This window comes from Hemibagrus wyckioides, linkage group LG04, assembly GCF_019097595.1.
Source record: "Hemibagrus wyckioides isolate EC202008001 linkage group LG04, SWU_Hwy_1.0, whole genome shotgun sequence".
Taxonomy (NCBI): Eukaryota; Metazoa; Chordata; class Actinopteri; order Siluriformes; family Bagridae; genus Hemibagrus; species Hemibagrus wyckioides.
This window is the reverse complement of record NC_080713.1, coordinates 16,583,328-16,610,790: the sequence shown is the minus strand read 5'-3', so window position 1 is coordinate 16,610,790 and position 27,463 is coordinate 16,583,328. Positions and strand designations below refer to the sequence as shown.

At 39.5% G+C, this 27,463-nt stretch overlaps 1 protein-coding gene across 1 annotated transcript; it reads right to left on the bottom strand.

Moving 5' to 3' along the window:
- Positions 1 to 1,985: 1,985 nt before the first annotated feature.
- On the bottom strand, positions 1,986 to 26,889 carry mbtps1 (membrane-bound transcription factor peptidase, site 1). Its single transcript, XM_058387996.1, has 23 exons — positions 26,731 to 26,889; positions 23,047 to 23,578; positions 18,101 to 18,358; positions 15,258 to 15,476; positions 15,001 to 15,111; positions 14,748 to 14,857; positions 14,318 to 14,434; positions 13,296 to 13,363; positions 13,083 to 13,185; positions 12,450 to 12,601; positions 11,171 to 11,332; positions 10,601 to 10,745; positions 9,672 to 9,860; positions 9,396 to 9,568; positions 9,024 to 9,139; positions 8,752 to 8,908; positions 7,992 to 8,116; positions 4,258 to 4,335; positions 3,934 to 4,074; positions 3,587 to 3,718; positions 3,300 to 3,426; positions 3,089 to 3,219; positions 1,986 to 2,696 (listed from the first exon to the last, which is right to left on the bottom strand). The coding sequence occupies exons 2-23, from the start codon at positions 23,231 to 23,233 to the stop codon at positions 2,482 to 2,484; spliced, it is 3,216 nt and encodes a 1,071-aa protein (XP_058243979.1). The 5' UTR covers positions 23,234 to 23,578; positions 26,731 to 26,889; the 3' UTR covers positions 1,986 to 2,481.
- Between the last annotated feature and the right edge of the window lie 574 nt (positions 26,890 to 27,463).

The window sequence follows — 27,463 nt, the reverse complement described above, 5'->3', positions numbered from 1 at the left end:
TAGGAAATATATATGACTTTAAAAGAAGATTTATTTGTTAACTGATTGATTGAAATTCTTTTTCATGTTTCTCTGTAAATTACCAGTTTACAGTTTACTCCACAGCTACCAACTGGAAAGGGCAAAGGCTAGTGTCTGCTTCCTTTGAGACACATTCATTCATCAAGCTTCATGCTGCATCTTCATCAAACAGCCTCTTATGCTGCATGCTCACAGGGCATAGTAACACGCTCCTGGGTAAAGTGCTATCTGACCTCTTATTTATGCGTGAGGTCACAGATGCCCACAGTTTGTTAGTGTTGCTATGATTGTCAGAGAGAACTGTATAAAGAAATATAGATTTCACTGCCATGCTTTGGATCTACTTGTCTCCTGAGAGGAAAAGATGTCCACATAGATATCCAACCAAATGATTACATTCAATACACAGTGTTAGACAGCACTCTCTTCCAGTCTCCATCAAAATACCATATAGAGAGTATTACTTTAGAAGAAATGAGTTCATCCACCCAGTACACTTTCAGTGACTTCAGCTGATGACAAGGCAAACTGAAGCCGTTCTGTCACCCCTTTTTATATATAATCCTATATTTTAAAACAAATGTGAGAAATTAGAAAACTAATCACTAAAATAAGCTTGCCTTGAGTTGTTTTCTTTTGATGTGGTTCTTAGCAATAAAAAAATATCTAAATGTGAAATGTCTAAAACGTAGACATTAGATTTAAAACGGACTATTTCTCTTGTACAACTGGAAGTTTTAACTCTTTTCGAACTCATTCTTTTAGCCTTGCAATCATTCCAAATTCATTCCACCTTCACCACAGATCAGTGCTCCCATCACCCACGCTCTTGGCCTAGACTGCTGTGAAGTGAACTGATTTCATTAAAAGTGATGGAGCCGGGCTTTCCCTCTAAACCTTGTGGCCTGATCCACTTTTAATGGGGCAGAATAGCCTGTGAAAATGTCACTGACCCCTCAGAATGACGGCCCACAGTGGAGGTTAATTACACGAAGAACCTGGGAACTGACCCTGTGACCATTTATCTGTGCCTCAGTGAATTTCTTAAATCATGTTAAACTTGAATTTCCCAGCCTTGGTTTTTGCTTCCACTGCCAGCAAGCCACATGTGGATGGAGATCATCAGCCAGTTTAACTTTTCTAACAGGCAGAAAGGACCCTGAGCCTCAACACTAGTCTCTGTCACCGGACCTGGAGCCAAACACCCTGTCTGAGAATTTCCACTCAGTAATTACTCAGAGCCTGCAGTGCCACATTACCTTTTAAACATGACTTAACAGTGAAGCTGCACATGACTTCTCACTACATCAGCTCCTTCCCTGAGGCAGCCAGGTGCTTTTAACACCCTGCTGGCCCCAACACCCAACTGAACTGAAATGAAAGAATCTTTAATAACACAATATTGTCTGTTATTATAATATTGTAAGTTTGTTTCTAATAATAAACCTTTTTTTTTACTGATAAAGTCTCAAGTGTACAAAGTGACAGCACTGAGTCACTTCCTGTAATGGCTAATAAGGTTGGAGACAATTATAGAGCGATCCTGGTCCAAGCACAATATTTAAAGTTTCTTTATATTCTTATGTTTAAGCATTTGGACTGTCCTTCAAATCAAACAACTGGTTTACTGTAGCATTCAAATTGTGAACACAGGATGGTCCATGCATGGATTTTGTGTTCAACCAACTATTTATGATAACTGGGCTTTCCTTTTAGAAATAATATACTCAAATAAGCATGTAAAGACAGTAATGTCATTTCACTGCTGATTGTATGCATGAACCCCTCAGGGCAGACGTTACATATAACACAAAGACCCAGTTACCTCTTAAAATATGTTTGCACTAGTAACAAGAAGTTGTTTTTAACTTACTACAAAGGCCAACATCATATCTGACATCTTCTACCACATGTAAATTAGTGATCAACTTTAGATTTACTTTAAATGCATTAAGTAAGCAGTGGCAAGTTTAATGCTTTATTGCAGATGAGATTTTTTTTATGCTAGACCACCAACAAAGGTGAAAAATCATGATTGCTATTTACAAAATCATCAGAAGCTCATTATATAAAAACACAAACAAATGACATAAAACAAAAAAATTCCCAAAATTTTGACTATGACGACAGAGTTATGAAAAGGTATTTAAAAACATCCAGGACTTTGCACTGTGTACGAAACTGTTTTTTTTTCCATGGTTGTCCATTTTGACATACATATCAAGGGCTGAATCGTTACTCAAACATTGTTAATAAATTAAAAAAAACAATTTTTTTTGGTCATTGGAATGAAAGGTTCGTTTGGAGAAAGGAACATCAATGTCCATAGGAAAACCCCACAAATAGAGGTCAAGGTGGCAGCTTCATAAGCATGGTGCATCAAATGACAGTTTAGTCTGTAGCAAATTCAATCCACCACCTTAAAGTCTTGGTGTGTTAAAGTTTCAGAGCAAGGCAGTGTCACACTGTAGGGTTTTTGCCTGAATGAGGGAGCTGCTGCTGCTGCTGCTGTTGGAGATAGGTTGGCCTTTTAATGCGTGGCTTCCTGCGCTTTGGCCTGCTCCTGGATTTAGTCAGCTGCACCACAAAGAAGGACAACACGACCATGGCACCCAAAAAAGCAAACATGGGAATGGTCTGACCCACTTCCTGATTGTAGCGACCCGGCATTATACCTGAAAACACAATACACAGTCATGCAGGAGTCAAACAGATCTTAAAAACATTCTGTGAGGGATTTTATTACATTTTTGTTTTTTAATTTCCCCAGTATTTAGCCAGTGTTGGAGACTATAACATAATATATATAATATTCACATGACAGTAGAACTTTTGAAAGTGTGTTATTATAAAACAGGTGATCAGGAGACTGTAAGTTTTTTTTTCCCTGTAATTAATACGCCATTTGTGTTACAGACAATAACATGCATCCAGCCACGATTGCTTATTACTTACTTCTGGATATACAATGTCATTAATAACTGAAAATTTGCCATAGATATACTTTATAAGTAGTCAGGATATATATTGCAGGATATAATAAGGCCTTGTCTTTAGCCTATCTTACCTCCAGGAATGTCCCAGGTTTCACTCTCTCCTGGTGACAGAGGTCTGACCTGGGGTCGATATGACCTTACATTGGGTAGCACCACCTTGTCCATGTCCACAGACAGCAGCTTCTGGTGTTTCCACAGGTTACTGTAGAGAAAACAAAGTTAAATCCAGCCCTTTGTTGGGCCATCTGTTGATGATAAAGGAGTAGTTGCATAGGCACTGACCTGGGAGCTGTTTCATTAAGTGGCTGAGGTTTGGCCCAAGACAAGTGAGGGCAGGCAGGTAGAGGGCGTGGCTTTGGGTCACCCAAGTGGGCCTCTAGTACTTTTGAGTAGCGGTAGAGATGATTACCTGTAAACAAGGAAAAAAACCACAAGAAAACAGTATTATATTAGTCAATCACCATTTGCAAAGTCAGGTCACAGAAGATTAACCTGATAAAAGTTTTAGACACAGTGTTGGTGTAATGCACAGTAAGCTGAAAGAACATTAAGCTGATCTCCGGTCTTACCCTCCAGTCTCTCTGGCAAAGGTCTATCATTGCCTGAAGGAGCTGGCACTTTGTTCTGTGAATGAAGGAAGCTAGGTGGAGTCACACCATAGGATGTGTACTGCAGCAGGGCATCAAGAAGCCAGAAACAGTCTACAGAAAGAAAGAAACATCAAGCCATACACCAGAATAACAGAAGAAGATTAACACCATGTTCAGGATATAGAATGATTAACCTGAAAACAGTCTGTATTACATAAGTAACCTTTTTTTAATTTAATAACTACATCATTCAAAACAAAAGTCAAAACAGCGGAACCAAAAGCTTACTTTGAGAACTACATTTTTTTAAGTCAGTTTAACACCACCTTTCTGCCTGTGACTGTCATCTATGCAATTGGAGTCTCCATACAGAGCAATGCGACCTCCTCCTTCTGAAGGTGTCTGGTATAATCCAAGCACTGGAACGTTATCCACCACTGCAGTCTCTTGCTTTAATACTTCTAGTCCTAGAAACAGATACAAAGAGCAGAAAACTAGGCTTGGGATTGTTTGTGCATTGTGTTTGAGACCCAAACAACAAGAGAGTGACAGTAGTGGTGTAGTACAGTGTAGACAGTAGTAGTGGTGGTAGTCATGGCAACAAGAGTAAAGCTGTGGCAAGAGTGTGCCACAGTCGTGGGTGATTTTACCTTGATCCTTTAGGGTATGTGCAATAACAAGCCCATCCTCTGGAAAATGTGAAATGCTACAGCCTGAGGCATAGTACACTAATGAGGGAAAGACAGAACAATAGAGGAAAACAACAGAGAGAGAGAGAAAGGAGAGAGAGAGAGAGAGAGAGAGAGAGAGAGAGAGAGAGAGAAAGGAGAGAGAGAGAGAATTTTATATACCAATCTGACAATATTAAAACCACAAAATCAAAACTATTCACAGGTACAGAGAATAATTTGGATTATCTCGTTATAATGGCATCTGTAAAGGGGTGGAGTATATTAGGCAGCAAGAAAATCATTTGTCAAGGTTGTTGTGTTGGAGGCAGGAAAAATGGGCAACTGTAAGGAACTTTGACAAGGGCCAAATTGTGATGGCCAGATGATCATGCATCTGATATGGCCCCAGGATGCACTACATGAAGAAGGCAAGCTGGCATAGACAGTGTGGTGCTCTGAGCAATGTTCTGTTGGGACTTGACATGTACCAACTACCTAAAAACTGTTACAGACCAAGTTCACCCCTTCATATCAAAGGCATTCCCTAATGTCAGAGGCCTTTTTAGCAGGATAATACATCATGCAAATTTTTTTTTTATATAAGGAACAAAAGTTCAATGTGTTGATTTTGCCTCCAGATTTCAACAATCTTAAACCAATAAACCATGTGTAGTATGTGCTTGACAAATAAATCCATTCCATGGAGGCCTCAGCGCACAACTTACAGGCTTTAAAAGATCTGCTTTTAACAATCTTGGAGTCACAGCACACCATCAGAGGTCTTGATTACACCACGTATCAATGGGTCAGAGCTGTTTTGGTGGCACTACTCAATATTATATAACAACGTAAAAGTTGATCGGTGTATGCTAACAAGGAAGAACGCACAACTCACAACCGTAAATACCTATGACACCAACTAGCGGCTCATAAAAAATCATTTTATGCATGACCTAGTCTTCATTTACACCATGTATTAAGCTTGAGTGGTTAACTGAGACCAAGAACAGTTCACACCTGGCCTTGTCATTTGTCTCAATGCATCTTTATTGACCACTTATATTCACAAAGAATGAGCAAAAAGGATGCCACAAGCACACATCACCTCACAAACAGGCCAAACAATAATAGATTTTTAGCCTAATATCATAACATTTAATAAATGTATACAGTGCCTTATGTATGTCCTTTTCTAAATTTACTAATATATTACAGCCTAGCTCTTAAATGAACTTGATAAAATGACAGAGTTGTGGTTTTACCAATTACTTTTATTTGTATTTTCAATGGACTTAGTGGTGTACCATGAAATATTTGGGATATTTTTATAGAACTAAACCCTAATTATCCAGAACCTTGCCTTGGACTTGTTTTGATATCTCCTTGGTCACGGTCATGCTGTATGTTTAAGCATGTTCTCTAACAATCCTGGGGCCTTCCAGGATTTATATATTCAGAACATATGACACTTTAATTGCACACAGTTGGCCCTCATCCAGCTAATTATGTGACTATGGCTGGTTTCACACCACCAGAAGTTATCAATTATGACAAAAATACGACAAAAAGTAAGTGGGCCAAAATGTCCCATCTTATTTTCTGATGAAATTTCAAAGCAATCTATAGTACTGTCTGTGTTTACATGGTCCTTCTTCATTAAAACAAGAGTTCACATCAAATCAGATTTGATCCAATCATAATCTGGTCAATAATATAAATTTATTTAATAGGATATAAATTTATTTTTAAAAATCTGGCCCAATGCTCTTTTAAAAGAATTCAGTCTTATGGTACCATTTACACACTTCTATCACTTCTTACATTCACCTTACAATGGGGTCCCTTATGCCTTGATTAACTTATATACCACAATAGTTTTGTCTCCTGAAGCATTAAGAGAAGCAGTAGTGCTTATATTATGAATGCAGTGTGATCAGATGTTTTCCAGACAAACTCTGAATGTGGTTTGAGATGAAAGATCACAATGTACTACACTTATAGTATCTCACAAAAGTGAGTACACCCCTCACATTTTTGTAAATATTTTATTATATCTTTTCATGTGACAACACTGAAGAAATGACACTGACACTCTGCTACAATGTAAAGTAGTGAGTGTACAGCCTGTATAACAGTGTAAACTTGCTGTCCCCTCAACACACAGCCATTAATGTCTAAACCGTTGGCAACAAAAGTGAGTACACCCCTAAGTGGAAATGTCCAAATTGGGCCCAATTAGCCATTTACCCTCCCCGGTGTCATATGACTTGTTAGTGTTACAAGGTCTCAGGTGTGTTAAATTTGGTGTTATCGCTCTCACACTCTCTCATACTGGTCACTGGAAGTTCAACATGGCACCTCATGGCAAAGAACTCTCTGAGGATCTGAAAAAAAGAATTGTTGCTCTACATAAAGATGGCCTAGGCTATAAGAAGATTGCTAAGACCCTGAAACTGAGCTGCAGCACGGTGGACAAGACCATACAGCGGTTTTACAGGACAGGTTCCACTCAGAACAGGCCTCGCCATGGTCCACCAAAGAAGTTGAGTGCACGTGCTCAGCGTCATATCCGGAGGTTGTCTTTGGGGAAACAGACGTATGAGTGCTGCCAGCATTGCTGCAGAGGTTGAAGGGGTAGGGGGTCAGCCTGTCAGTGCTCAGACCATACGCCGCACACTGCATCAAATGGCCTGCATGGCTGTCGTCCCAGAAGGAAGCCTCTACTAAAGATGATGCACAAGAAAGCCCGCATACAGTTTGCTGAAGACAAGCAGACTAAGGACATGGATTACTGGAACCATGTCCTGTGGTCCGATAAGACCAAGATAAACTTATTTGGTTCAGATGGTGTCAAGCGTGTGTGGCGTCAACCAGGTGAGGAGTACAAAGACAAGTGTGCCTTGCCTGCAGTCAAGCATGGTGGTGGGAGTGTCATGGTCTGGGCCTGCATGAGTGCTGCTGGCACTGGGGAGCTACAGTTCATTGAGGGAACCATGAATGGCAACATGTACTGTGACATACTGAAGCAGAGCATAATCCCCTCCCTTCGGAGACTGGGCCGCAGGCCAGTATTCCAACATGATAACGACCCCAAACACACCTCCAAGATGACCACTGCATTGCTAAAGAAGCTGAGGGTAAAGGTGATGGACTGGCCAAGCAGACCTAAACCCTACTGAGCATCTGTGGGGCATCCTCAAATGGGGGAGTGCAAGGTCTCTAACATCCACCAGCTCTGTGATGTCATCATGGAGGAGTGGAAGAGGACTCCAGTGGCAACCTGTGAAACTCTGGCGAACTCCATGCTCAAGAGGGTTAAGGCAGTGCTGGAAAATAATGGTGGCCACACAAAATATTGACACTTTGGGCCCAATTTGGACATTTCCACTTAGGGGTGTAGTCACTTTTGTTGCCAACGGTTTAGACATTAATAGCTGTGTGTTGAGTTATTTTGAGGGGACAGCAAATTTACACTGTTATACAGGCTGTACACTCACTATTACATTTATTATTACATTGTAGCAGTGTGTCATTTCTTCAGTGTTGTCACATGAAAAGATATAATAAAATATTTACAAAAATGTGTGGGGTGTACTCACTTTTGTGAGACACTGTATATACACTTGTTACCCTGTTTACAACAACTAAATCCATCTTAATGTAGTTAAACCAAAAATTGAGAAATACAATGTGTTATATTAGTAAAATCTTACTGTCATGATCTGCCATTGTGAAGTCTCCCTCATATAGTCCATCACTAAAAGCCATTCCCCAAACAGAGATGAGGTCATTCAGAGCTGGGATATTAGCACCTCCTGTGTCTGGCATCCACCATTGCCTACAAAAGCCAAAACAAGTCCATTCACATAGCCATAATGACATACATTACAAGGCGTAATATTTAAAATATGAACTGGCTCAAATAAAGGAAGGCTAATAATTGCACATATTGTGCCAAAGAAATGTAGCTGGGCAGACAGAACAACTCAGAAACATATAGTTTTCATTATTACGGAACTCAGCCATTCTTTTTTTTTTTTTTACTCAAGGACTTTGTAATATTTAGTGGTTCATGAGATGTAACAGTCAAGTCATGCAATCCAATCCTGTCTGCTGCTTCTCCCCCATGTATGGAATAGCATGATTGAAACCAGGGAAAAACACAATGACTTGAGAGAGAGAAATGTTGCTTGCCAAAAGGACAATAAGAGCTTCTTATTGTGTGAAACACTTTCACCATTAACATCTTTAGGTATTTTCCAAGTTTTCATTTCTATTTTCTGTCTTAAATATTTTCGCCACTACAGGACTGTTTCAATAGTGCTCTCACGGTACTTGATAATTTTGTTATAGTAACACTAATGTTATTTGGACACTACTCCTGCAATTCAGACAGATTTTATCTTTACACCACTATAGAAAAGTGAATTTTATTAGTGGATCATTTAAGTGCGACATGGCAGGCAATGTTACCTGGTGTTCTCGTCATAGAACTTCACTTTTCTCATAACTGAGGTGTTGTACCAATCACTGAAGATGATGAGTGACAGACCATTATCTATGTCCCTTCGCAGCTTGGTGATCTCCTCTGGGAAATACTCCTCCTCACTGTCAACCATCAGCAGAGTGCCTACATTTAAAACACAGGACACATATCTTATTGAACTAACACAAGTCCACAGTATTGCTGATTTAAGATTTTATAATGATTTAGTCACAATCTAAAGCCTAATCTACACCCTTACCGTACTGACTGGCATCAAAACATGTAATGGGTGAACCCAAAACTTCCACAAAGTATCCCATACTTCTGAGGTGCTGGTACATGTCTCTAAAGTTGGTATGAATATGATCACCATTCCTTCAGAAACAAACAGATTCATTTGTTTACTTTACACAGTGCTTTATAATTTGCTTCATAATTTGAAATCAATTACAGAACCTATGACAACAATAAACAATTTTACAGATTGTTGCCCTTTATGATTTTTCACTTTCACCCCCACCAGTCCATCTTCAGTTGTACTGGATACATTACTTGGACAAATTTACCAAGAATATTCAAGGAGGTTTCAAATTGACAGGTGATAAATCTGAATAAACGGTTATCAAGCTACCAGTCGAGTGGGTCATTCTTCATGCGCAGGTTATCTCGGGGGAAATAGCCAGGGGGGTAACGCAGGTTGTGATACTGGTCCCATAACACCCTTTTACTGCGAGGAGGAGTGGGCACAATCTTCACCTTCACTGGCAGCTTCACTGTGGAGGTTATTTCCCCTCCTACTGCTGACTACACACAAACAAATGGTCACAACAGTTAGACTGTTTTCCTGGACATTTCAGAACAAACATTTCTGCTAGGAGATAGCACAGAAATTTCTATTTTTACTCACATCATTCTCTGCAGGTGAGGCCACTGTGAGCATCACATGACCCTGAGCAATTCCCTCCCAGGAGGCTGCTTTCTTGGCCACAGATATAGAGACGGCCAAGTAACCAGCCCACGGCCACAGCACAGGCGAGTAAGACACAGCCACATCAATATGATCCCCATTCTGGGGCAGATAAGGCTGCCAGATGGGCTATTGAATAAATGTACAAGTAGTTACCGAGAGGAACAAATGTGAAAATTTAATGAAATAAGCATATAAACCTTTTCTCCCCTCAGACTAGAGTATGAGCAGTTTTTAGATCTCGAAAAACTACTGAATAGATACTGAAATAAGCAGCCTTAGTATTATGCAATCAGGGACATCTTGGCAAATTTTATTTACTGCTATTTATGTTGGTTGCTCTAATATGCTGCTAGCAATACACCCTGTGCTGAGATTCATGTTTTAAGATGTCACAATATTTAAAGAGGATCTATAACAAAGTATGAGGACCTGATTGGTTGTCCGACCTGAGCAACCAAAAAATTATTAGCCAGCATGGTCAATAAAAGTGAATGCAAGGTGCCATGTATTCTGCTTGAATTAGATCTTGGTAAAAGGAAGCCTGTATGTTTCAGTGCTTGCAAAAGTGATGCGCCCTTATGTGTTTCTCTGTATGCTGGTTTCATGTGCTCATTTCTAAGCATCATGCTTGCTGATAAAGGTCTGTGTCCTCCAGTCAGACACCCTTGGACTTTCCACTTAAAAAAACATAAGATGTTTTATTTGGTTACTAGTATTGTAGGAAGATGCTGTAAGTTCCTTAGTGTTATAGTGTACATGAGGCTTATATCACATGGCATTGGTTGTAGGTAAGTATCAACATTCTTCATGAAACTATCAATCCCCAGTATCAATATAAATCATGTTTTCTGGGGGTTTTTTTTCACCTTGTCTACAATCCTGCCAGTCACACCCATGCCATTCAGGATGGTTACATTGACGATAGTTGGCATGCCTCCATAGTAGATGGGCTGGGAGCAGTAGGGCCACATATAGGGGCATTCTGTCAGGTCTATGTAGCTCGGGCTGAGACTGAAACAAGAAGCATTAGACAAATATTAGCGGAGACTTGTCTTCATGCAACTATTTGTATCTTCGCTCAAATGAAAAGCTGCCTTTAAACAGGCTGTTGATGAAATAAGCTAGGTCATCTCAAGCAAATAGTAGCAGCATAGGTTATCAAGTATTGCCATTATCCATTGTTAAAGTAGATTACAATTTCATATTAATGTGTCTTTTTAACGCATGCTGAAGACCTTGTTGCTGGCATCTTCCTAAAACATTTCTTGATTCCATTAAATTCTGATCTATTATTTGGTGTTATAACCAGATCTATGCAATGACTTTGTCCTCCAGTTCCCAGAAGCTTGATCTACACATAGCAATAGTGGCCAAGAGGGGCATGGCTTCGGATTGTTCATTTTGTGTGTGTGTGTGTGTGTGTGTGTGTGTCTTACCTGGCTTGAGGTCTGTAGCTATTGAGGATCTGGTACGCTCGGAGCAAGTCCAGTTTGCCATGGCCCTGTTCAAACATGTTGACTCCAGGCAGCCTGCGAGCCGATGCAATCAGAGCCTGCTTCATACTGGCTGGGTTTACAAGCTCTCGATTCAACACCGTACTAAGGTAGAGAGAGAACAAAATCGTCGATAACAATGAGATACTAACACATATCACTTACAAATATCAAAGAGATCAACTTAAACTACATCAATCTGACCGAGGTTATTACTGTTTAACCAGAAGGGAAAAGGCCACATCAGCCGGATTTCAACACTGCTGAGAACCAAGACATGAGAATAAAGACACTGAAGGTAGTGTGAAAGATCCTTGGATTGCTGCAATCCAGTTCATATTAACTGACCTGACCTACATAAAAAAGGCAGCAGGACAGCAAGACAGAGTATTTGAAGCTTTCTTTCCAAGGGAGAGGAGATTGATTCTTTTAATTCACTTCCTTTGTTTTTCTTATCATCAGCGGCTCAAAAGAAATGCATCAATGACTCACTGGTCCCACAGGAGCGTGGGTGCAAATGGGACATTCTTCTGTATGAACAGAGACAAACTGTCTAATTTCATCAGTCTCTCTTTGCAGTAAGTCCATCAAGCATGTTATACACTCTGCATATAAAAAGTCTATTCAGTTATTTATTTGTAACAAAATCCCTGGAAGTGTTTTTAAGGAAACACAAAATAGAGCGCCAGTCAAGGAAGCCACAAGCATTTGTTTTAAAGGGTTTGGAAAAGACATTCTGCCAATGACTGTATGTCAAAACAGCATTATATATACACAGAATCCAGACAGCTGAGAAAAGGCATATTCTACTGGGCTCAGTGGTTAAAAAAATTATGTCAACAATTTGATATATAAAGTGCTAGACAGCACAAAGTCTTCAAAATTTAAGCAGGCTGCAAGTCTTGTGACATGACCAATGGGTGGTCATATCCATATTGCCTTAAAGAAATACAAGATGGCAGCACAAAGCAGCAATAATCCCATAAACCTCACTCTTAAAAATCTTCTAAAACACATTCCTACTATCAGCACAATGTTCCTTGATTATTAAAGGATAAAAATTTCAGTACAAATAAAATTCTGCAGCCTAGGTGGTTTTATTATGAATAGCTGGTAACAAACGAAGTGAAATAAAACATTTTAGAAAGTGTCTGTTGATCGTACTGTGTTGGCTCAAAAGAGAAGGGCTAAGAGGAAAAGTATTTGCGTTGGCATGTCTCACCTGGCAAGAAGAGTGACTGCGCCGGCCACCACAGGAGAGGCCACACTGGTGCCAGACAGAGAGCGGCAGCCTTCTTTAAGCCCAGAGCCACGAACTCCAGAGCCATATGTCACAATGTCAGGCTTCACTCTGCCATAGCCACCTGGCAGCTCCTGAAAGTCAGAAACAGTAGATCTTCTAGCATTCATACAAACCATCATCATACCTTGAGACTAAATCACTATCATCATTCTGGGTCAATAACAGAATTATTCGAAGTCTGCCTTTTACATGTCCACGTCAGAAACAAAAACAAAAAAATGTCTATCTATCTGTATCCCAAAAAACTATCAAAGATACCTTGTTGGGAATAGACAGAAGAGATAATAGTTAGGTTAGAGCACTAGCTCAAGTATGATTCAGTGCTTTTTGCTCCCAGACACAATTAATGACTCTTAAGAGACCTAAAGAGCAAACCTAAGGCCAGAACTGATGTACCTTTCCTGAAGGTGAACTCTTCGATTCAAAAGCTAAATAGGATATGTCTGCCTTTCTAGGTCAGCACAAAGTCCTCAGGCATGCACTAACAAGCCTGTGCATAAGCCTTCAGGTGAGGGCTGCAGTTCAGTGGTGTTGCTATGAAACAGGACGTACCCATGTTGTCATGCCACGTGAGGAGAACCGGGCAATGTTGTCCTCAAAATCAATTCCTCCAACCCCAATCACATCCATTTGATCAGCAGGGTTGTTTAGAGTGCTGTAAATGTTAACACAAACACTGTAAATATATTTTATTACCTCAGAAAAAAAAATTAAACCATCATTTGACCTATTTGCTGCATGGTTTTCATTATTTTTGCCACATACCCATACAGAGGACCATCATTCCCAATAGCAGACACCATGATAACCCCATTTGCAGTGAGCTCCCAAACCTGGAGTGAAGCCAAGAAAAAGGTTTATAGGTTGTACATCAGTTTTTCAAATACTCACACAATGCTTGCTATTATATGAAATACTTTTCCTTCCCTGTAGCTTTTAGTGTGTTGTTGTGTTATGACTGAAAATCTGTTGCACTCTTGTTGAGTGTTCATGATGTTCTGTTTACTGATTCTGGGTTCGGCTATGAAGGTTAACCGATATCGGCTCAGATATGCCTAGACTACACACTGCAGTCAGGTTTATTTTTAGAATTCCAATGCACAGGCAGAAAAAGATACTGATAGTAGTCTCTTATTATTCTAAAGTTGCTTTCTCATTCGCACCTTTATGCATTTCTCATATATTCATAATAAATCCATTTAAATCAAATCAGGGTCAGTTTCCCCCTCTGTGTGGTTTGATTGGGAAAGGGAGAATTGTACTACGATGTGGACTAAAACAACTTAGTTGTGTCTGAACACAGACAGTCTCAGTCTGGTTCCAAGTGAACTACAGCATTGTTCCATTGCAGCAAGAAAGTGATTAAACATCGAACTGAACCACAGTGAACCAAACATGGCATGTAAATGAGCTAAAGGACAGAGCTGAAGCTCCACAAAAGTGCAAGCTGTGCTCTATAAATTTGCAAATACAAACAAAAAATAGATAATAAAATTTAGATGTAATACACAAAACTATTTATTCATAGAATTTCCTAAGCACCAACTTTGCATTCTCCATGATTGGGTGATGTGTGACCTTTTTCTTTCTTTTGTTTTTTTAATTATGTGCTATGTGAAACCAAATCAAATGAACCAAAAATATCAATTTCGCACTGAGGTGCAGTCACTTTGCACGGAATAATAGGTGTGAAAACACCATGAAACTACCTGGAAAATTCTTACATTCAAACATTCAGGTGTCAAATTCATGACAACAGAGATAACAAAAAGGGACACCAAGAGCACCTTATCCACAAATGGATGGTCCATGAAGTCTGGCCCACCAATGCTGAGGTTCAAGACATTGATCTTCTTCAGGATGGCATAGTTGAAGGCATCCAGGAACCAGGAAGTGTAGGACACCTGAGAGGAATATTTTTAATAAACATTATTCTCAATCATGATTGTGATTAGATACTGTTTGCGCTTTCAGCTTCATAATGATTATGTCACTCAGAGGGCTCCTTATATCCAATGATGTGGACAGGGCTAAAATTATACACTATTCCACCACTTTCATAACACATCCACAGAAGAGCCACTCAGTAATCTCTTTACAGAGACATTCAATAATTTTGCAAAAGAAAAGAGCTAGCAACCAATGAGTTAAACTATAGATACATCATAATCATCTGAACACCTTAAGCCCAAGGCTCAATAAGCTGTATACATGTACCTGACTGTTGGTAAAGACTCTGAAAATGTGCAACTCAGAGTCAGGAGCAAAGCCCTGACACTCCCTCATGCTCGCTATAACTCCAGCCACGAAGGTGCCATGGCCCAAACCTACAAACAAAAATATAATATTGTTCAGAGAGCAGACAATTATGTGTACATGTAACATGCTCACAGACATTTGCTGAAACAATGCTGAAATGGATTCTCTAGCCTGCTTTCACTGCCAAAAACAAATTGCAGTGGGGTTTTACCATCATCCAGTGTCTTCTCATTGGTCCAGTTGGTCCTCTCTTTAACATTCTTAAAATGTGGGTGCTTTTCACTAAGTCCAGTGTCAAATACAGCCACCTTCACTCCTGACCCTACAAAGAGGCCAAGAAACATTTATTTTAGTGAATCCATAGAGCCATACACAAAAAAAATTGGTACTGGCCACCAAATTGAGGCAAACATGCAACGTCTTCTGTGTTTTTTGCATTCCAGTGACCATCCAAAGAAATATACACACCTGTGTGACCCATTTGCCACAGCACATCAGCCTGCAGGATTTGAGCCACGTGGCGGGGAATGGCCCGGAGCAGGCGACGGCTTGAGTGGCGACCTGTGGCATGCCAGAACCCCGAGCCCAGAGACAGACTAGTCCTCCTCAGTGGCCGAGATGACTGCCATGACTGCCACTTCTGTGTCCAGCGTGTGTCATTACAGGAGGAGCTGCCGTCACCTCCGGCTGACCAGAGAGAAATGAACACAATAATAATACTAAAAAGAAATCATAGTAGAGGAGATACAATTTTCATCATTTTGTGGAAGATGGGCTGAATTGAGTATGTAAGAAACTGCTGATGTTCTAGGATTTTCACACACAACAGTCTCTAGAGTCTGAAGTCTATCTCAGATAAGCATTTGTGCAACTGATAGTGAGCAGAAAAGCATCTCAGTGTGCACAACACATCAAACCTTGAGGAACAGAAGACCACATCAAGTTCCACACCCATCAGCCAGAAACAGGGATCTGAGGCATTCATGGGCACTCACCCAAACTAGACAACTGAAGACTGGAAACACTGATGACCAGGCGATTTCTTTTAATCTTCAACTATCTGGTATGGTTGCTAGTCTCCCTCAGCTGACAGGAGTGGAACCCAGTGTAGTCTTCTGTTGTTGTAGAATATCTACCTCAAGGTTTGGTGTTGCATGCAGAGATGCTTTTCTGAATTACTATAGACTTCCAGTCAGCTCAAACCTGTCTGCCTTCGTCTCCTCTGACCTCTCTCATTAACAAGGTGCTTCAGCCTGCAGACTCTCTGTTCACAGGATGTTTTTGGTTTTTCACACCACTGTGTGAAAATTCTAGAGTCTGTTGAGTATGAAAATCGAAGATCAGTAGTTTCTAAACTACTCAGATCAGTCAACATTAATGACATAAGAGATCATGCTTTTTCATCATTCTGATGTTAAATGTTCTGAACATTAACTGAAGCTCGTGTATCTGCATGATGGTTTTTTGCACTGCACTGAAGCCACATGATTTTACACATTCACGCAGTTAGCTAATCACAATTTACTAAACAGCTAAAAGGATAGACTTAAAACGATGACTAGAATTTTGCAAGGCCCTTAACCCTCTCTGCTCCAGGGGCGCTGTATCATGGCTGACCCTGCGCTCTGACCCCAACTCCAAGGATGGGATATGCGAAGAAAGAATTTCACTGTGCTGTAATGTATATGTGACAAATAAAGGCTATTTCATTTCATTTTATAATCAATAATGAGCACAGCAGCGACACCATGCTGGCATGTTACATCTCTGTAACCATGGCTGCTTCACGAGGTCACTAAGCACTATAGCCACCATTAAATTGAGCGCGTTATTAATCCTTTTTTGAGACAAAATCTGACATTCATGCAAAATCAGTGAAAGACTGGTAAAGCTTTATTTATGCAGCGATCTAATCCAAAGATGGAGAGGAGGCATAATAAAACGACCTGCAATGCTAATCATTTCAAGGGGCACTCATGAGGATTTTTTAAGACCTGACCCAAGTCCTCCTCCGCAGACTATAATTAGATTTATTTTTTCCACCCAAGCTGGCTCTCACAGACAAGGCCCTAGTGAGGTTTAATGATAATTAATGCTATACATGTAAGGTTACACTGATTAAATGTAGTCCTACTTATATGTCATTCAAACACCTACCATGTCTGACTTGGGAGCCAATTAATAATTTCTTCAGCATGTTCTTACTGAACCTGTGCGACGGGCTGCTAGGTCTGATGAGGAAAGTGGGATGTGTGTAGGAGTGCGCTTCAGACTGACGGACTATGTAACGGGAAACTAGCTATGACATAATGCTGCCTTTTCTGAGTTGAGCTCCCTGGACAAAGATGTATTTTTACTCTTCATATCCAATGAATATCAAACTACACACCATAGCCTACACTGTTCCTCTGACTTTTGCTACATGTCACAGTGACTGTGTGCTCAGGTTTGGGGCTAATGTGGTCGCTAAATTTGCTTGATACAACTGTATACTAAACTGTAAGGTGTGACTGTCAAATTCAGCTTGTGCTTCAATGGAAGAGACACTACACTCACAGTGCAAACTCGCAGACTGTGAACATTTTTGTATTCATGTACACTTCATATATTATTTCGTGAAATGAGACTCTGACTGCCTCTACAGGTAGTTTCAATGATCGCAAGACAATATAACTTCGACTCTGTTCACACCTGCACTTAGCATACTTAGATGTTAATACCAGGTATAAATAAGAACTTTAGAGTGGCTGCAGACTGACATTAGTGTGACTTGTGTTAGTCTGTGTGTGTGTGTGTATGTCAGACACGGCATTCTTTCCAAGCTTACTACCCTGAAGGTCTGTTTCCTCTCACTCAAACCAGACATAAATGACTGCTGGTTTCTCAGTCATCTGCTGCATTCTCCCCCAGTGGGTAATAGTCCCCTTACAGAGTGCAATTTCAGTCACTGCATTTGGTTTAAATTAACAAATGAGGTGTTTGTAAGTTCTGTGTTTTTTTTGTGTAGAATTGTTTCAAAAAGCTAAAGATAAGTAATGAACTGAAAACACTGTTTTCAGTTATCCACATTATCAAGCTGCCTTCCAGCAATAAATAAGGTAAAGGAAAAAATGGCTAAACTAAATGTGCAGTATTGGCCATGTTAATTTACAGGAAGTTACAATCATGCTGTATTACACTGCCCATTTACGAGCACTGTGAGCTTCAGATATAAACAGTCAGCAATCATGCTAGCAGTGGTTAGTCTGACTGGTGATATGGAGCACATCTGAAGTGGGTGGAGTACCGGCTACTTGCAGACCTGAACGTACCGTTTAGCAGTTTGAGTGTACGAAAGACCTTGCGCTGGGGGGTGACTCTCTTGATGTAGGGGTGGTCCTGCAGCGTGAGCAGACTGCTGTGTGCATCCTGTCGGATTTGCACCACCTCGAAGTCGCTGGGGTAGTCGCTGGCCGGATTTTCACGTCGCACAATTCTCCAGTTCACTGCCTTGGCATTCTGCAGGGCACTGCTTATGAAGTGACTGCGCGCCTTCGCCGTGAAGTACCCATTAAACGCTACTATATACTCTGGAAAGGAAGGGAGAAAGTGTCTTTAATATCAATTTTAAAATCATTTGTGATTTCATCTGAATCACTTTACTGCAATACTGAATTGAATTATTGAGAGGAACCTCCATTTGTAGTTAACTATGAATACAATAAATCATTCCTTTTTCTTCACAAGGAACAAAAATCACTCCAGCAAGCCATTTTCCCCTGAATGCTGTGTTTCACTACACTAAGCTATTAAGAAGGATTAAAGGTGATGCTGTAAACTACAGTCAGTGACCACATGGACTTTTGCTCGCTTGAGTCATTTATAAATTGCCTGTAGGTGCTTCTTATCTAAATTAGACTCGACAGGACTGCTTTAAATAATTTCCACACGAGACCAAAGGAACAAAGATGTTATACAAAACAGAACCCGTTCCCATCCAACTACAAGTCACAGGTGTATGATCTGACCATTAACTTAATGCTGACTTTTTTACAGAGTAAACAACTGCATTTCCACCTGTACATTTCTCACACCCATGCTCTACCTTATCATACAATGACAAACTGATAAACACTTGCAAAAAGAGATTTTAGGAAATGTCATTCTCAAAAAAAATAAATCTTTTAGTAAAGATATTTTCATCCCCTATACTATTTCTTCCGTTCACCATATCACTCCAAAACCAAACCTCGAGTTTGGCGAAGTTTAAAATGTATAGCAATAAAATATAGACAATGTTTAAAAGGACTTGTCAGAGAAGCAATATTTCCAGGGTTTTATTTCTTCCTAACACAGGTAAAGACTGTGTACATGTGATGGTTATGTGACCTACTAATAAACGAGTGCAACTTGTGTAACCACATGCCCTACACCTCCAGCACTTCTTGTGACGTCTGGATTATTGTGTACATCACATGGAATCTTTAGTGTGACAAGTGTACATTGTGAAGACACTCCCAGCTCACTTATCCTGTTACGGTTTAAAAAAAAACAACCAAACAACAAAAAGATGTCTCTCGACATTACTGAACAGACATCTGGAAACATTTTCCCCAAGAAACCACAATAAGTGAATCTGATATTTTTGTTTCCTTGCAAAGACACTGGTCATACATATTTCTTTTCATTTTCATCACCCTCTTGAATTTTTAAGTGGTCGATTAACACGTTGACCAGTTTAGACCAAGGTATCTTACTGTGAAAAAGTCAAACCACCCCTATTCACTGCATCATCAAAACAAGCTCACTGTGGAATTTACTGCTCTGAAAACTATTCAAGAGTTTATGTTTTCCAGATGCAGTTCTGCAAAAACATCTGAATAATAGGGGCATAGGGCCACCCTCATCAGAGTCCCATACTTATCTGTGTCACAGCTTAAGGCCTGGTATATACACTTCGACATCCAGGTATATATATAAGTCTTGAGGGGATTCTGAGATTATGTCAGGGATTGTGTGTAGGTAGATGAATAGATATCATGCCAATGTATAATAAGCCCAGTAGTTTAGCTAACAGGCTTACTAACAAACTTTTATTTTTTTTAACATGTACTTTTATTCATTTACATAGCAGCTCAGTGACTCTTTTTCCCTTATCTTGCTGCACAGCTGCACTATCAAGATGCTTTAGACCAATGCCAGGTTTGACACATAAAATCAAATTATTGACGATGTTTCTGCTAAATCCTTGATAAAACATTTCCAGGTATGCGGTCGAACTTAGCACCCCACCTCAATCAGCTGTCTCCTGAAGGCTGGGTGACACACACACTGCACTGTATATAGTGGAGACGCTGTTAGGATGTTGGAGGTGTACACTCCAGCATGTTACTGCTCATTTGTGTGCAGAGTTTTATTAAGCTTTCATTACACTGTAAAAAAAAAAAAAAAAAAAAAAAAAAAAAAAGGGCCACAAGTGTTTGTATAGATTTCGTACCATCTATTGTCCTAGCAGCATATAATGAAAAAGTTGGGCATGAGACAAACATAAATACCAAAAAAAAAAAAATGTTGTTACTAAAGTGACCATTATATAGACCGTGTGCTCAGTGGATTTTGATGCACATCATAAAACAACTGAATACTTTAGAATGAGATCTTCCAGTATTAAAGAAAAGCTTTGTTTGACATTGTGTAATTCTGTATCATGTCTTTAGCTACATACTTCTAGCATCTGTTATCTCTCTGAGCGTTCATATGATATTGGTTTGTAACAAAGAAAGGCAAAAGTGCTGAAAATATTTGCCCTTTTTTTTTAAACCAGAATACTCCAACACTCACAAGAGGTGCTGTTTCTTTCAACTAATTCAAGTTGCAGCACTTTTGATTTGAAAATTGTCTTCTTTCAAATCAGGGTTTCAATATAAAGACAGATAATCGCTCATCCCTCAGGCAGCTAAGTAGGTAGAGATAAAATAGTTCTATAGGCAGAGTTATTTCTGGTTCACTGTTTATGGCACAAGCAAACTATAAGCATACGGTTCCACTGAAACTAGAGCTTATTTGTCTGAGTGGCTTATGAGAAACACCCATGTTCTTCCACTAGCTATGTTTATGCAACTCGCTAAACAGAAGGCTTTTTTTTTTTTTTGTGTACCACCCTTCCTGGTTCTCATTTAGGGTTCGAAAGTTTCCAGAAAGTTTCACATTGGAAATAATCCAGTCCAACAGAATGTCTGGAGGTTAAAAAGTGATCCATAGGTCACTTTTGAAGAAGCCATGCCCAAAACTACACTCCTCTTCACAACTTGTGGAAAACTGTGGAAATATCTTGTAATAGCAATTGAGCCATAACAGATCATAGTGAAAGTTGTGATTCTTACTGGTCATTCATATTGAATAAAATCTAATAGAAAATTTTCCAAATTTAAATTTGGTCCTAATGTTTCAAAATAATGTAAATCAGTTCAGTGTTTTTAAACCACATATTTATAGAAGCCTGCCTCACACTTCACATTTCCATCCTACAAGTTTATAAAGGACAGAGACTTCACCATGATTAAAGCAGGTTATAATGCCCTCTCTGCAGGTTAAGGAAGAGTGAATGAATAAAACATGTGGGAATTTACACAAAGCTCACATTCACAGGCCAGCCTTCAGGTCATTACAAAGATCATGTATGTGCTGGCCTTTAGGTATGTGCACAACACTGGTCTTTTCAGCACACAGAGCTGGAGGCCACAGCAGCAGAGAACGACCAATAAAGAGAGACCCCAAAAACACAGTAAATAATCCTTCTGCTTTAACTGCTAGCTTTGAATGATTCAAAAGGTGAAAACGAGCTGATTCTGCCCCAACAAGAACAACTCAATTTAACTGGTAGCTAATTTAATTGTGACATAAAATGATTTTGCAGTAAAATGATCCTTAAGATAAACCCAGAACACTGTTTCACAATGAAATGAATTACAAGACTTCAAAATGACAGAAGTATATTCTAAACATATTACACAAAAAAATAAATAAATAAAAATTGAGCCAATGTGCTAGAAAATGTCTAAGTGATCGTTAACAAATTTCTAGGTTAGAAATGAGTTACTAAAATGGTTCAATAAAAAAATATTTTGTTTTGACTGTGGTTGGTTTCAACTAGAGGTGGACTATAAAAAGTACAGTGGGCCACAAATCTGAACCAAGCATGTTTTTAAATTAGCAGCTTTTTATTTATTTTAAAAAAATATGATCAGTAAATCACTATAAATGTTTTTATGATCTTGAAAAATGAAATGGAATTTTTGAGTTTCAGCAGGCTTAGTCTTTCAAAATCGTCATTTGATGCAATGAACATTTGGTGGTTACATTTCTTTTTTCAGGATACTGCATATCAATTATCTAAACAGAGTTTTTCTGAAAACAGCCCAAGATAAGGGTGAACAAGAATGAAGATCACAAGCAACAAACGTAAACAATTAAGTTTCCCAAAACCCACACAGTATCAACATTTTACTACTGGCACCTGTTAAACTTTACCATCTTTCAGCCAAACCCAAATGGCAGTAGGAGTTTTTAATCATGTTTTACAGTGGTGAAGACAAAACTATTTTCGCCTGATGGTGATGCACTTTGGCACAGCTATGTGAACCTTACGAGAGCAAATCTGAACCACTTTTATTACTGTTTTTTTAAATAAAAGGTCAGAACTTGCCATTTTCAATAACTGACGAAGAGAAATCAAAGAAAACTTCCCCTCAACCTGGAATTCCTACTCATGAACTCAGGATGGTCTCCTCAACCCCAACTTCAGCACATGATGTCAAATCAACATGGCCTTCCACACATTCAACTGTAAACTAAGACCTGCTGCTCAGAAAGGCCTTGGAAACTCGTTTAGTATGGAACGTGTATGTCAAAAATGACATACACGTTCCTGTTCCATGAATCTCAAAAGCTCAACACTAAAGAATTTATACTACAGCATGTGATGTTATTGAGTGTGAATAAATCTAATTGTTATTAAGTGTGTGCATGTGGGCCCTTTAAGGGAAGATGCCTGTTCACTGCTAGTCATGACTGCAGTCATTTGGAGAAGGATCCTGAACACATGCTCCAAGAAAAAGTCAATGCATGATCACGAATGATCATCTCAATTATGTGTTTGAATCTGGTATGTGCTTGAATTGAACTCCTATATGAATAACTGCAAGTCAGAATAAACACATCAGTGTAACAACCTAAAGTGACAGGACACAAAAGCAGAAGAGAGAGTGACTCCACTTACCGTGCTCCACCACTTTGGAGGAGAAGTCGAGTTTGAGGGTGAGCTGAGAGCAGTTGGAGCTCGAGAATCCGTCCGAGGAGAAAGAAGAGCTGAAGGTGGTTCGCTCATCCTCGGTGCCAGCCTGGGGTGCGTTCCCCGCCAGCAGGGCTACAACCACAAGGAGCCACAGTGCTGTGGCTAGTGTCATGGTGTCCACGCGCCAGTTCAGTTCAGAACCATCCAAAGGTGTTTAAAAGTGTCTGTGCTTCATAAATCACTGAATAAATGTGGCTGATAGATAGTAAACATTGATGAAAGCAAGCAGAAGATTTAGATCCACAACTCTGAGAAGCCTGGGTAATGCATGGCTTGTGCTTTCATTTCTTTCTGCGTTTTCTCTCCATTTTTGGATTCCAGTGGAGACGATCAGTGATGCAGCACAAACTGAAGGAGGGGTGCCATCTTACCACACATGGAGAATATATTAAAGCAGATAATGAAGTAAAAGTATCTGATTCTCAGCTCCAAAAGTATACGAGCCTCCTATCTCCTCCTACAGAAACATAACACAAAACGTTATTTATGATAGAAACGGCAAATTGGTGGAAATAAACATTATGATATCCAAGAAGTTAACAAAACAGTGTGCATCAGAACTGATTGTGATTAGGGAATCCACATTATGTTATCTAGTTACGTTATCTAGATATTAATCTAATAATTAATAAATATGTTAGGGTAGCATTAAATACATACGTGTCTTTTAAATAGAGACAAATCACTGAATAGTCTCTGCACAGACAAAAACTGCTCAAAACACTATTTACTGTCAGTATGTCAGCTTCTGGAAAAACACCCACCCTGGTTGAAAAAATAGCCACACTGCCACAAAGCAGCTTTAGAAAAATACATAAATTCTGGATATTATTTTATACATTTTAAAAATCTTTAATGAGCAAGCCAGGGGCAATCAAGAGAAAGAAAAACCCTCTGAGACAATATGAGGAAGAACCATTGAGAGTCACCAGTCTCAAAAGCGAACCTATCCTTATCTGAGTGACACCGGATAAAGAGCTTATAAATAATTTCCTTTCTAGAACTATGCACTATATGATCAACAAGTGCAATTGTGTGACTAGGAACCTAGAAACATCTTAAAAGCATCAGCATCTAGCAATTGCAGTCCTAAGGCTTTCCAGTGAAGAATATCCACAGGTTTTATGGTTTCAATGTGATGCCAACTGCAGTTATCACATGGAGTTTTTAGGCGGTCTGTGTGGGGCCAGCCTCAGCTGCAGTGAGTGATTATTAACGTTAAATTGTTCAAGATGGATTTTTCATCTTTACGCCAAGCACTTAAGACTAAGTGATTATTAGGTTATGTAAGCATATTATAGACTAGCTCACATCCTGAAATAAATGCACATCATGGTCTTGACCACTTCTGCTCGCCGGTCCTGCCTGATTCATTCTGATGCCTTACTTTAGGTTGGAGACTCTTCACTCACTGCTGTTGAGGATGGCCCACATGGACAGTCTAACAATACATGAGATTACTGTGTACTTACAAACCATGAAGATGGCTTTAGGCTGCTATTGATATGAACAGATTTGCACTCAAGTCTCCATCAGTGAACAATTTCAGACAACCTTCATAACTAGAATAAATCTCATGTTTAGGTTTAGTACACAGTTATTAAAGGGAAATTATTTATAAAATGACACTCTCCGGTGTCACTCTAATGAGGATGGGTTCCTTTGTGTGTCTGGTTCCTCATAACATTTCTTCCTGATACAGTCTCAAGTTTTTTTTCCCCTTGCCACTGTCATCTCTGGCTTGCTTATTTCTGTAAGCTGCTTTGTGCCAATGTCCATTGTTAAAAGTGTTATACAAATAAAACTGAACTGTATTACACCAGAAGGAAGCAAAACAGTCTATAAAATTCCCATGAAGACTTTATGTAGTGGCTTGTGAAATCATCAAACTTCCAAATAAAGTTGCCAATATTTTTATACACATGCTTTTCACTGTTTTTTGTTTGTGTCAAATTGTGAGCAGTAATGAAATATATGTTGTAAGGTTGTTTTTCAATCATCAGACACAAGATGACCTCCCTTGGTAATAAACAAACAAATAAATAAATAAAAGGAGCAGTGTGTAAACAGACATACTGATACAGGCTCATAAATACTGATGTGTTTTAAATCTATTTTATCAAGCAATAAAAAGTGTAATTAGCGAGTTAGATTCAGGGAAGATAGAAGAAACCACAGCCACACTATATTGCCAAACGTTTTGGGACACCAGTCCAAATCATTGTATTCAGGTGTTGTGTTTCAGGGGTTGGGCTTAGGCCCTTAGTTCCAGTGAAAGGAACACTTAATGCTTCAGCATACCAAGACATTTTGGATAATTTCATTCTCCCAGCTTTGTGGGAACAGTTTGGGGATGACCCCTTCCTGTTCTAACATGACTGCACACCAGTGCACAAAGCAAGGTCCATAAAGACATGGATGAGAGAGTTTGGTGTGGAGGAACTTGACTGACCTGCATAGAGTCCTGACCTCAACCTGATCGAACACCTTTGGGATGAATTAGAGCCTATGAGAGACTATGAGCCAGGCCAAAACTGGGACATCTGCCTTTACATGCACATGAATTTAATATGGAGTTGGCCTGCCCTTTACAGCTATAACAGCTTCAGCTCTTCTGGGAAGGCTTTCCACAAGGTTTAGGAGTGTGTTTATGGGAATTTTTAACCATTCCTCTAGAAGCACATTTGTGAGGTCAGGCACTGATGTTGGACGAGAAGGCCTGGCTCTCAGTTTTCGCTCTAATTCATCCCAAAGGTGTTCTGTCAGGTTGAGGTCAGGACTCCTCCACACTAAACTCTCTCATCCATGTCTTTATGGACTTTGCTTTGTACACTGGTGTGCAGTCATGTCATGTCCACATCTGATGCAGAAATAAAACCATCAGCAACACGATGTTTATTAAAATGAGCAACTCCGACAGCCTTGTTCTTGTTGTGCTCGAAATATAATTTGCGCTGACTGTACTGTACCTGCTCTAAGTATTTCAGCCTTTGTTTTATTTTATTTCTGGTTATTAAATTATCCAACATCCGCCCATGAACACTGCTTACATGTTGGGTCAGATCCAAATCCAGATGTGACAGAAGAAAGTCAGTGAGTAAAGCTGTAGGTACATTTTTAAGTCACAGCATCTGAATACAGTTCTCTTTGTGTCTTTTCTTGTACAATACAACGCATTGCTTTGGAGTTAGCTAACAGACTACAGCATGACAACAATCTGCTATTGCTAACATTACATTCTGTGCATTGTAATGGTTAGTAGCCGTGATATTACACTTTTCCTGTCACTTGTTTACAGTTAAAAATCATGTGGTTAAACAAACAGAGCTAACAAGCTAGCAGGCTACTGAAGCTTAATGAAGAGAAAGTTCTCTTTACAGCTTTCTCTTCTTTATTTGCAGCAATAAAGGCTAGGTAGAGTTGTTTAGGCTCTAATCAGATATTAAATAGCGAGTGAATATGAATTAAAGTCGGTAAATAAATATCTTTAACTTCACTAGACAGGCGTGCATCTTTGGACATGCTGCCAAAAGTAGCTAACGACAGCTAACAAACAGTGCGTGTGAACTGAGCCATCAGTATGTACAGCATCACAGAAAGATCACTCACTCTTTCACATCACTCTTTGACAGGCAGTCACGCCATCGTCCAGGGAAGGAGAATGCAGTTTAATGAATCCGGTGTAAAACAGCGTTATTAGACGGTGTGTTTAGCTCCACAATGCTAACAGACATGGCTGGTTTATCAATGCTGTTTGCTTTGCTACAGTAACCTGAGACGCAGAGAGGAAGTTAGCCAATCAGCGACAATTACGCAGAGTAGCGAGGTGAGCGATGCAGCTTTTAGCCAATCAGAAGTGTGTACTGAAAGTCTATGCGCGTCACGTCTAGCAGCGCTGCTGTGTAGTACAGTGAGGAACAGTGAAATGCTGGAAATCTAATAAAGGGCAATTATATTTACATTTCTGTCCACTGATTTTCTATAATCTTATCAATTTACGGAGTCCGGATTATAAATTAGCCTGGATTTAAAAAAAAAAAAAAAAACTAATCACAACTCATTACCTCGTACGTTATTGAACTTTAATAATTACAGCTGCTCTACATATGATTCAGGTTATGGCCACAGGGTGGCGCTATACAATTGGAAACTCTAAAAAAGACGTTTTAAATGATCTAGAATTTAGTTACCACTGTATGCAAGAAGATTAAGCACACTTAAGCGGCATGCGTTAAAATGAAAATCTACACCGATCAGGCAGAACATTATGACCACCTGCCTAATATTGTGTTGGCCCCCTTTTGCTCCCAAAACAGCCCTGACCCGTCATGCACTGGGTATT